The 11,201-nt window shown below is 32.8% G+C and overlaps 4 protein-coding genes and 1 long non-coding RNA gene across 6 annotated transcripts; 3 read left to right on the plus strand and 2 right to left on the minus strand.

Annotated features, from left to right (window-relative positions):
- Positions 1–583: 583 nt before the first annotated feature.
- Positions 584–2,247, minus strand: LOC116424604 (uncharacterized). Of its 2 annotated transcripts, XR_004234501.2 has the most exons (4): positions 1,995–2,247; positions 1,856–1,923; positions 1,700–1,782; positions 584–1,457 (listed from the first exon to the last, which is right to left on the minus strand). It is a non-coding gene; the product is annotated as an uncharacterized LOC116424604 (long non-coding RNA). The 2 variants fall into 2 exon arrangements; XR_004234500.2 differs by having other exon boundaries at positions 1,856–2,247.
- A 353-nt stretch (positions 2,248–2,600) lies between these two features.
- On the plus strand, positions 2,601–4,237 carry Arl8 (ADP-ribosylation factor-like protein 8). The gene is made up of 3 exons (XM_031971206.2): positions 2,601–2,746; positions 3,150–3,466; positions 3,546–4,237. The coding sequence occupies exons 1-3, from the start codon at positions 2,624–2,626 to the stop codon at positions 3,664–3,666; spliced, it is 561 nt and encodes a 186-aa protein (XP_031827066.1). The 5' UTR covers positions 2,601–2,623; the 3' UTR covers positions 3,667–4,237.
- A 332-nt stretch (positions 4,238–4,569) lies between these two features.
- On the plus strand, positions 4,570–5,452 carry LOC116424673 (protein FAM32A). The gene is made up of 3 exons (XM_076367908.1): positions 4,570–4,758; positions 5,014–5,146; positions 5,221–5,452. Exons 1-3 carry the CDS (start codon positions 4,673–4,675, stop codon positions 5,341–5,343), a joined length of 342 nt encoding a protein of 113 aa, XP_076224023.1. The 5' UTR covers positions 4,570–4,672; the 3' UTR covers positions 5,344–5,452.
- Positions 5,373–8,481, minus strand: udt (protein undicht). The gene is made up of 9 exons (XM_031971204.2): positions 8,276–8,481; positions 7,858–8,097; positions 7,615–7,772; positions 7,398–7,545; positions 6,897–7,323; positions 6,676–6,830; positions 6,334–6,573; positions 6,031–6,263; positions 5,373–5,953 (listed from the first exon to the last, which is right to left on the minus strand). Exons 1-9 carry the CDS (start codon positions 8,325–8,327, stop codon positions 5,777–5,779), a joined length of 1,830 nt encoding a protein of 609 aa, XP_031827064.1. The 5' UTR covers positions 8,328–8,481; the 3' UTR covers positions 5,373–5,776.
- LOC116424602 (nuclear RNA export factor 2) lies at positions 8,465–11,201 on the plus strand. The gene has a single exon (XM_031971205.2). The coding sequence runs from the start codon at positions 9,429–9,431 to the stop codon at positions 11,037–11,039; it is 1,611 nt and encodes a 536-aa protein (XP_031827065.1). The 5' UTR covers positions 8,465–9,428; the 3' UTR covers positions 11,040–11,201.

Below are 11,201 nucleotides of genomic sequence, written 5' to 3' on the forward strand. Positions count from 1 at the left end.
TACTGTGGCGCCATCCGTGGCAAAACGCTCAAACTGGTAGCCAAATGTTACCGATGTGGAAATTCACAAGGATCGACGGTGGCGCCATCCGTGACAAAACGCTCAAACTGGTAGCCAAATGTTACCGATGTGGAAATTCATAAGGATTGACGGTGGCGCCTCTGGTGGCAAAACGCTCAAACTGGTAGCCAAATGTTACCGATGTGGAAATCGGCAAGGATAGATGGTGGCGCCTCTAGCGGCAAAACGCTCAAACTGGTAGCCAAATGTTACCGATGTGGAAATCGGCAAAGATAGATGGTGGCGCCTCTAGCGGCAAAACGCTCAAACTGGTAGCCAAATGTTACCGATGTGGAAATCGGCAAGGATAGATGGTGGCGCCCCTAGCGACCAAACGCTCAAACTGGTAGTCAAATGTTACCGATATGGAAATCGGCAAGGATAGATCGTGGCGCCTCTAGTGGCAAAATGTTCAAACTGGTAGCCAAATGTTACCTTTTAAAGTTATTTCAAGTTTTAATTTTAATGTTATTATAGTAAAAAGAAATAGATGAAATAATAATTTATTTATCTTCATGTTGTTTATTAGTAAGATGATATAACAGCGTAACATGAAAATGGTAAGGGGTACTAGTACTGACAGGGTGTGACAAAATTTTACATTGCGTGTTACATCTATAGTATACCTCGTCTATGCTCATACATGATTCGAGTTATCACGTTGAATTATGCGTATTTTCCGGTTTTCTTTTCTAAGTTCCCCTGTAGATAATTTACAATGACCTATCACTTCGTTGTCCGTTCTCATTATAATAATATTTCATTTTAGTCCGCAAAGATTCACATGAATAAAGCGTATAATAAATTAAGATATTATACATTGTATCAAGGAGAAATTCGTATAAATAGGAACATAACATCCATTTTTTACCATTATTGCTTATCAATCGTAACACAATGGAACTGGGGAGCTGTGTGTTCGATAAGATACATTAAACGAGATAATGGTGTGCAAATCTCGAAATGGATCTAAATTAATTAAGGGAGATTATTTACAGACTCAAATGTGGGCAGCGGTGGATGATGCAGTATAAGGGCCATAGGCCATTGTCTTATCTCTCGAGCGATAGATCAGATGAATAGAATTGTCTCATACATGCAACGGAAATTTAATTGCATCGTATCTCTCCTCCTCAGACAATGTACCAAGTTAATTGCATTTGCCGCGTGACTGTAAAAAAATTGACATCGTGGAAAAGTTGATGACGTGTAAAATAATAAAATGTTCGAACGATTAAACTCATGAGAATTATACGACTCAGTATAATCGTATAACATTTTTGTCTTGCTAATTAAATGATTCTGTAATATTTCTCAGTGATGGCAAAGAAAATGAATCGATCTCGTCGCAAGCTCATTTCCATGCTTCGATATGCACGATGCGTCGTCGATGGTATCTATAAATACAGAAACGATTGTTCTCAATCAATACGTTGCAATATTTGAATCGACCTGATGTCAAATATTCGAACGATCAATAAACGTACTGAATAATGTACTTCGCCTACAACATTACAACGGTATTTATAAGATGAACAATTATTACCCGTGTCTGTCTATAAGGAACTCGCCATACGTGCAAGATCGTAATAATAAAAATATTCAAGAAAAAGATCGTAAAATAGAATTTCAACAATACCCGGATTGATAACCACTGTATGTACAATATATAGTCTCGCAGCAACTGAAATTGTCGAAAGTCACCCACTGCAACCGACTCACCTATAATAACGGTCAATTACTGTATTTCAACGTGTTAATGTGTACTTTATTTTTCTTTTAATATTTGTCCTACCGCACAAAATAAATTTCAATGGTATCGACGTCGTAGTCCACCATAAGTATTTCTGCGTTCGTATAAATCTACACAGAATATTTTCTTGCATATTAATTTATATAAATATGTATTTTTTCTAGATGCTATTGCAACGTACATTATACATATTAGTAGACTAGGGATGTTAATAGAAATCCGCGTTATTTAAAGCTGGCTGGTTTAATTAAATGCAAAAGAGCTATCTCGATGAATGTATTTACTGAATAGCGAGTATTGAATTTATGTTAAATATTATTAAAATTTTTTCTTAACAAAGATCCGCAGTCTAGATATTAGAGTACTGACTGAAAAAGTGAACAGAGGTCGCCAATGTTTAGTTCGCCGTTGAATTATTAAAGGAAACGAAACGGTGCTCGAAACAGGATAGCATCTCGAGTTGAGAATCTCTGGGTACGTCTTCTGCTGCACGTCAATGCCCGAACTGTCAAGACCGCTTGGCGAGCGTACAGTAACAACGGTGATAAAACTCGTTCCGTGTGCGACATATCAGTTTTATCGTAGAAGAAATTTGGGATCAGCATCTAGCGACACATCGGGAACACCGGGTACCGCGCGATTAGTCAGCGCCAGTCACTGACTAGCGCGGTGCATACCTTTGGATCTGACGGACTGACGTCGTACTCGAACGCAAATGACTACATGTCAAAGCCAGTGAGCGGCGTACTTTAAGTGAACGTTATTTGTATCTCTGCCGACGGAGCTGGATATCCTCCAAACGTCGAAAAAATGTTGGCACTTATCAATCGAATTTTGGACTGGTTCAAGTCCCTCTTTTGGAAAGAGGAAATGGAGCTCACCCTCGTCGGCTTGCAGTACAGTGGGAAAACCACCTTCGTAAATGTCATAGCGGTACGAAAGTCCCAATACGTTGTCGCGAATCATGGATTGAATTTTCTTAATTTAGACCTCGCCTACCTACATTCCCCCGATGATAAAATGTTAAGATTCCCTTCGATATGACTGTGGTACATGCATCATATTGGTTAGGTTTCATACTCGGTTCGAAGTAACTTGACATCGATGTAAACCGTCTTCGTACCCGCCCTTAAATGAATATTTCTTAAATACGTAATTCTTTTCGATGATTCGATTGAATTGTTTTCTTCTTTAGTTTAAGAATGGGATATAACTTGTTTCATTTATGAATTGTACAAAACTGGTACAGAAATTTCACCTTTGTATTGTTTTGATATTTCAATTGTTATACATTTTATGAATATTTATTCTAACGACACGTACATTATTCTTGCAGTCGGGACAGTTCAGCGAAGATATGATTCCTACTGTCGGTTTCAACATGCGTAAAATAACGAAAGGCAATGTCACTATAAAAGTATGGGACATTGGAGGCCAACCGAGGTTTAGATCTATGTGGGAAAGATACTGTAGAGGGGTGAATGCAATAGTATATATGGTGGACGCAGCCGATTCTGAAAAAATAGAAGCCAGTCGCAACGAGTTGCACAATCTATTGGACAAACCTCAGTTAGCTGGTATTCCAGTGCTGGTACTTGGTAACAAAAGGGATTTAGCTCATGCTTTGGATGAGAATGGTCTTATAGAAAGAATGTATGTACATGTTCCTGTAGGAGTATATAAAATACAATGCATTAAAATAATTCTAATGGACATGTATTTCTTGTTTTAGGAATTTAGCTGCTATTCAAGATCGTGAGATTTGTTGCTATAGTATTTCGTGCAAAGAAAAAGACAATATTGATATTACATTGCAGTGGCTTATAGCACATTCTAGAAGTGGTGTTCGCTAATACGTGTAACAAATTTTCTGTTCTTATACATTCTTATTGGAAACCCAAGATATTGATAGCAGAATTGGGATCAAACGTGCGAGGAAGTGTTCGGCAGTTTTATTCTGAATTAATTGATTGTCGTAGAAAATTTCCTTTTTTACATCTAAGCTTTAGCTTTCTTCGTTCAAACATATAAAAACTCGTAGAAAATTTCATTAAAAATAAAGAAAGCCAAGAAAATTATGCTTAAGTCAAATATGTTCGAGCGAACGATATCGAGACACATACATCCTTGCGAGCACTTTAGGTATAAGTAACAACTTTTTTATATTGCGTTTTTAGGTAATCAGTTTAACACTGCTGTTGTTCTAATATGAAATCATCAGACGAAAATAGCATTTAAACGGTTAACGTAGAGACAGTGGTAGCTAGTACGAATACAGGCGCGCATACTATCAATTATCATATAGTACACATTCTTGAAAATATTTAATTACTACTAATAAGTCACGGCATAGAGATTACGTACATTTGATCGCTATATGTACACGAATATGATGCTAAGTAAACTTGTATAATTAATGGAGAATGATTAACTATATTATACCGATTTATTATGATCCTTGAAAATATGACAGTTGTGTTATGTATATACACGTATATACACATATATGCATATATATATATATATATAAAAAGAATAAAATGATGTAATCCATTTTTTTAAATGGAAGATGGTCTCTGAGGAAATTTCTACAATCATTGAGGAGAAGGAAAATAAAATATTGTATGTTTTTAAAACGACAATATTCACCAATATTTTTAACCATTTAAAACGAGTTCAGAAAAGTTCTGATTGGTCGAGGTGTAGAACGTCATAGTGCAATCGATTATATGCTAAGTCGAGAATCGATTTATGAGATCATGTGCGTGTTCGCTTGCGCATTACGTGTAAGTATAAGAAACTATAGTCGGAAAAAGATCACAGTGTTTTGAAAGTTTCTATTTATTCGAAAAAGTTAACATGCCAGCCTCAAATGATGATGATCCCTATGCACACGCAGCCAAGGGTCTTTTAAAATTGAAAAATGATCAAGGTGTTAGCAAAAAGTATGTAAAAAATAGATTTCATTTTTATTTTAGGTTATGTGGGTGTTTTGACAAGTAATATCAAAACAAATCTTCACAGAAATATATCTTTCAAAATAATTATTTATAATAGAAATGCAATTATTTCATTTACGTCAAGTTTCGAACATTCATAGTCCGGAATTCGTAATAGAAATGTTTTTATTAATTACTCAACAATTATTAGTAGATAAATAAAGTAATGTTATTGTTGTGTTTTTTTTTTTCTTTAATTAGGAAGAAGAACAAAGAAGGTAAGAAAAAAAAGTTAGTGGAAGTATCAAAAATTGAAGAAGAAGAAAAGCCTAAAATTCAAGAAATTAATAGGACAAAAGCAGAGATAGCTTTTCAAAAAATGCAAGAGAAAATGGTAAATAGCAATTTATTGTTATGAAAGATTGTTTTCAAGGAAGGGAAGCATTACTGTTCTGTTATTATTTTCAGCAAACTGAACGAATAAAGCAGAAAGCCTCTATGACACACAAACAACGGGTAGAAGAATTTAACAGACACTTGGACAGTTTGACAGAACACTTTGACATACCAAAAGTCAGTTGGACTAAGTAAATTCTGGTGCATGTGTTCGTTTATTAGCATTTTATTTATACATACATACTGTAAACATAAATAATTATAATAATATTAAAGTTAACATTTACTTTTGTGTAAAATTGTACTTTATTGCAAGTATTTATAAAAAAATATAAATATCAAATCTCTAATCCTAAAATGGATGGACTACTGAATCTTATAATCTTATTACAACGTTTGTTTTACATTAACAAACGTACTAGTCAATAGTAAAATATGTAGGCATATGTATAAGGCAGACTTCTCAAAATGTTTTACATTGTAACAACATCATGCTATACAATAAATTTGTTCATAACATGTAATATATGACACATGTGCATTGTATAAATTGCAATATACAAATCTAACAGTGTATATACATAAAATGGACGGAATTTATATATTAAAAGTTTAAAAAAGTTACTGTCTAAAATTGTGATCCAAGTAATAATACAACACTAGTTATAATGGACGGATAAAAATACGAAATTGTTGTACCTCCGTTGCCATAATGAAATATCTTTATATAATTCTCTGTTACTTTCCAAGGATTACTGCCATCGTCAAAATACATCGGGCATTGATCACGTTCTCTTTCATATTCCTAAATTCGAAATTATTATAAATGTACGTAATTGTCAATAATATTTAGAAAAATCTACAGTAGTACTTTTCGTTTACCTGCATCTCCAATGCAACTGCAGCACCTTCAGTATAATTACTACTAGTGACGTCTTGCTTAAGATCACAGAATGGACCAATAGCTTGAGACATTAGGACTTTATTTAAATCAGCCCTTTGATATACCCAACAACGGTATTTACTGAAAGGATCCAACTCGTCGTAAGTTATCAAGTATGATTTCAAATTTTCTTTCCAAAATCCAATACATTTCATTTTATAATCTGGCAAACCTGCACACCAAAAGTAAAGTGAAGGATATTCAATATTTTCGTTACAACTGTGATACGGTGTACAACTTACTGTAAATATCTACAGGTCTTCCTAAATGATCAACTGACAAGCAATATGTTTCATCAATGGCGATTTCTTTTTGATCGGTGTCGCATACAGAAAAATCTGAAATATTTTGTTTGCAATAGATATTTGGACGTGGAGACAACGTAACGCCACCTAAAATTCTAGTTTCAAACAGGACGTCTCCTTTTTGTTGGAACATGTATTTTCCAGCCACGGGACAACGTACTGGTACAGGATCTTTCGCTAAAAGACATAAATCATGTTGATAAAACATATTTCGATAGACGTATCAATTACTGATACTATTGTCCAGCAGTTAGAAGTTCCACTGTTTATTATACTAACCCAGAAATAAGTCATATTTCCAAGCTTCCTTGTTAGGGAATTGTACCCAAGAACAAACAGTGTGGAAATCGTCTTTAATAACAGCGAGACCTCGTCGATATCGAATAATGTTATGGTGTCGTCGTACGAAGTCGAAACAAACATAATCTTTTTGACTGAAAATATGATTTGCTTACTTATTATACTATCATGAAATATAAGCTTTGTGTATAATACCATACCATCCATCAACAGTTAATCTTGCCATCATCACTCTGGTATCTCTTGATTCTCGGCACACGTAAATTGTACGTCTATAACGGCCCTCGTCAGGATACCAAGTTTCAATTATGTGTGTTTCATTGATGAATATATCTGCATCAATATTGGCTGTATTTATCCATTTCCCAGTCATATCTTCTGGTAATCTACATCCTGGCTCAATCACCTCAGCTTTAACAGGTGTTACTCTTAAACGTTCAGGACTTTTTTCAACTGTTTTCAATTTATTACACTCTGCTGTAATAGAAACTCCAATATAGAGGTCATCATCACGATTCTTTAAGAAACATCTGTATTTTTCATCTTTCCTAGATTCTTTTGTATTTGCAACTGCGAAAAAGTGATTTTTATCCACAAACCAATCTCCCAAACAGCTGTATTCAACAACTGAAACATATATTATGTAAAAATAGTACACGAATTTTATAACATTTTTGTTTCAATATAACTAGTAATATTACCTCCATCAAAAGTATCCTTCATACCAGAACATTGTTTATATGTTATATTGAATTTTTGATTAGTTATTAAAAATTGTGTTCCTGCAGTTTGACAAGAACGAATTTGCGCATCTGGGTGATCACATTCTCCTGTAAATCTGTATCGGTTCTGTAATTATGATAGGAGAATTAATTTATCACTTTATAATTTCCCTTTCCTTTTTAATCTGATACTTGCCTGATAAGCAAATTGCCAAACACCTTCAAGAGATGATCTACAGTTCACGGGAACATAATTTTCAGAAAATAATGTTATCAACTGTTGATTAGGTCTGATACTTTTACATACATTTTCTACAGTAGGTTGAACATCATTAGGCAAATTTACACAACTCGCTAAAACATAAAACAAATAGAATTATATTATGTTTCATATAGTCAAACTGCTAGCTATTCATTTAATTTGTAATAAATTCAATACCTTCAAGTTTTTCTAGCACATTTACTGTTCTAACAAGCAATTTAACGCAGTGATAGCACTCCTCATTTTGAAATACAAATGTGTAATTAACATGAAATTCTTCAAGCATAGCTACACAGTTTCCACGGTTGGTCATTTTCTCGGCGTTTATTTCTGTTAAAGTATTTCTACCGTTTTCCCATGAGAACCATGATCCCCTTATGACAGACGGAATTTGACATTCCTGAAAAGAATCTGTAACTGAAAACCAAATGTAATCGTTAAGCATTATTTTGGCGATATAAAACATATATCAATTTTAAATATATCATTATCTTTCAATAAAATTCTTTATTCTAAGAAAATTGAATTTAATTTAGAAAAATCGTGTACTCATAGTAAACAGTCACATTTAATTTGAAACTTATTAAAATCTTACCTTGCCACAAAAAATAAACGGCAAACAGAAACACGTGCCACTCTTTTGTCATCTTGTCATTTAGTCATATAAAATAATTTTAATAATAAAAAGGAATTACGTTAATTGTAATTGGTGTTACAACGCGCTGAAAAACTTTTTTCCAACGCCCAACCCATTTGTGAATCACACTTGTGCTGCCATCTGAAAATCTATGAGCTTTGCGCGTTTGTGATTTTTTTAATTAACCATATTTAAGTCTCTGCAATTGAATTTTGAATTTTTATTTTTTTACTTATAATTAATTATTCACTATTGGAATAATAGTTAATCGAGCATTTTTGTGTTAAATGAAATCGATTTTAATGAAAAATTATTGTGAATAACATGCCAAAACTGCTAAAACTAACACAAGAAAAAGTATGTTTCATACGAATGGAATTTCAAAGGTAATTAATACAATACCGACGAATTTGTTATTAAAATTTTTAATAAAATTTAATAGAATAGATTTACTGATAATCACATATTGGCATTCTACAAAATATTAAAAAGAATATTAATTCAGCTATGTAGGAAACATAGTTATACAGATGTTTCCTATTAAAATTGGTACTTCTGTTTGTGAAGCACATCATATAAGTATCTATCATTCACTCGAATAGTGAATTTATTTATAAAAATTCTATATTTTCCACGGCAACTGTTTATAAAATTTGAGTGAGAAAAAGAAGTTCTAACTCTACTTCTACACGCACAGTTAAAAAGAATATCTCAGGGGAAAAATATCCCCATTAATTACGCTCCTGTAACTAAAGTTGATTTGTATTAGGAAGCATGGAGTATCATGTAAACTCGATGAATTTATAACCCTCAAATTTAGCGTATATAAAAGAGTTTCACATAAAATATTTTAATGGAACTTTTCAAGTGAATTATGCGCTATTATATAGCTCACAAATCTTGTTAAAAAATGTGCTTAAGTGTTCCCTAACTATGTAAAATTAGGTTATTCAAGTTTTGTGTACTCCAAATTTATTTCATTCATGAATAAAATGTATAAACCAATCGTTTATATTGTGATTTAATTTCATGTTATGTGGTGCAATATAATGTAATTATTCGTTTTTATGAGAATATTTACAAAATATTATCACATACCGCATCAATAATAATGGCAAGTGCAGAAGTATCTGAAAACCCAGCAAATTGGGAACCACTACGATTAACACATATCAAACCATCGTTCACTAGTCAAGAATCTACTCTTGCAGCTCGCCAGGATTTATGGCACAAATTTATTTTATACGGTATAGGAAAATACAAAGCAACAGAAGTGTTGAGGAGAATCATTACTGCCTGTGATCCGGAAATTATATTACCAGTTATGTATAAAGAAGAAGGTCCAAATAAAAGCAATTTTTTGGCAAAATGTAATCCTACTGCAATAGAAAATCTTGTGAAACAAGGTTTATGTGTGAGTTTACAAAACGGACAAGAATTACACATTGATATAGTGTTAGGATTCTTAGACTCCAAAGATTTACAATTGAATCCTAACAGGATTATTGCTCAAGCATTATATTACAGATATGAACCTACAAAGAAAGTATTGAACCTTGATGATTTTGAGAATGAGAAATCATTGGGCTCCATATATTGTCCTGTATCTTTACCTAAAGTATTGCAATTTGTTTTAAGATGCAGTAGAATGGGAATCTTAAATACCAACCGTGATTCAAGATTACCAATTCGTGAGCTAAGCTTGAAGTACAACAAAATTACAGCCATTATCTTGTTTGAGAAATTTTTTAATTATCACTTGACTAAATTAGATCTGAGGTATAATCAGATTGGAGATGTAGATTATTTACGATATTTCAGTGAGTTCAAGATAAGCGAACTTTGGTTGGATGGAAATCCACTCTGTACAAAATACAATAAGTGTCAAGATTATGTACAAGCTGTAAAAACTGTTTTTCCCCATCTACAGAAATTAGATGGTGTTGTTATAGACACAGAGCAAAAGTTTGTTCCTAATGTCCAAACTAATTTTCTAAGAGATGGAACAAAAACCTGTCTGATTAAACAATTTTTAAAACACTATTTCACATTATACGATCAAGATGATAGACAAGTGATGAATGGATTATATGACAGAGATGCACTTTACTCTATGACTCTGGGGCCACTAACAAATTATGCTCATAAACAAATAACTAAAACATTTGTTACAAATAGGAATTTATTGAAATTTGTTGATTATGCTAAGTGCCAAGAATTTTTATTGCGTGGACCAGAAAAGATTATTTCTGCTCTCAGAAATCAACCACCTACAATACATAATTTCAAATCTTTTCATATAGATTTACTATATGAAGAAGATAGTCATTTAGCAGTTTCTGTGCAAGGCACTTTCTCTTTTCGAGAAATTCCATGCCCACCAATGTTTTTCAATAGGACTTTTATTATTGTACAAAAAGAGGACAATGAATATTGTATTACTAATGATCAGTGCTACCTTGATGGAACACCTGCAAATAGTAATTTACCGGGAAACAATGAAATGAAATTTGAATCGAGAAGTGCACCTAAATTTGATCCAACTGTGTTCAGTGTCTCTGAGAAGGAACAGTTGCTAACATTTCTACATGAATTAACTACAATGAACATGAAGTTTTGTCACCAATATCTTCAAGAAGCCAATTGGGATATAAGAGCTGCTATTACAACATTTATGAACATGTATACAGTTAATAATGTACCACCAGAAGCCTTTATATAATTAACTAGTATTTTATAGAGAATTATATAATATGTAGAGGAATATGTATATATTTGAAATATTGTATGTAACATATTTTGTAATACTTTCATCAACTTCTGTAGGATGTGAATGTAATATTTCTTAAACGGAATAAAATAAGTGCAATGACTCTTTTTTTTA

The sequence above is a fragment of the Nomia melanderi genome, chromosome 5, assembly GCF_051020985.1.
Source record: "Nomia melanderi isolate GNS246 chromosome 5, iyNomMela1, whole genome shotgun sequence".
Classification (NCBI taxonomy): Eukaryota; Metazoa; Arthropoda; class Insecta; order Hymenoptera; family Halictidae; genus Nomia; species Nomia melanderi.

Coding starts and splice junctions, on each gene's coding strand:
- LOC116424673 (XM_076367908.1), top strand. CDS start 4,673: ATGCCAGCCTCAAATGATGATGATCCCTATGCACACGCAGCCAAGGGT. Junction 4,759..5,013: donor GATCAAGGTGTTAGCAAAAA/GTATGTAAAAAA, acceptor TTCTTTAATTAG/GAAGAAGAACAAAGAAGGTA. Junction 5,147..5,220: donor AAAAAATGCAAGAGAAAATG/GTAAATAGCAAT, acceptor TATTATTTTCAG/CAAACTGAACGAATAAAGCA.
- LOC116424602 (XM_031971205.2), top strand. CDS start 9,429: ATGGCAAGTGCAGAAGTATCTGAAAACCCAGCAAATTGGGAACCACTA.
- Arl8 (XM_031971206.2), top strand. CDS start 2,624: ATGTTGGCACTTATCAATCGAATTTTGGACTGGTTCAAGTCCCTCTTT. Junction 2,747..3,149: donor CCTTCGTAAATGTCATAGCG/GTACGAAAGTCC, acceptor TTATTCTTGCAG/TCGGGACAGTTCAGCGAAGA. Junction 3,467..3,545: donor AATGGTCTTATAGAAAGAAT/GTATGTACATGT, acceptor TTCTTGTTTTAG/GAATTTAGCTGCTATTCAAG.
- udt (XM_031971204.2), bottom strand. CDS start 8,327: ATGACAAAAGAGTGGCACGTGTTTCTGTTTGCCGTTTATTTTTTGTGG. Junction 7,773..7,857: donor TGTGCTAGAAAAACTTGAAG/GTATTGAATTTA, acceptor TTTATGTTTTAG/CGAGTTGTGTAAATTTGCCT. Junction 5,954..6,030: donor CAGTTGCATTGGAGATGCAG/GTAAACGAAAAG, acceptor TTTCGAATTTAG/GAATATGAAAGAGAACGTGA.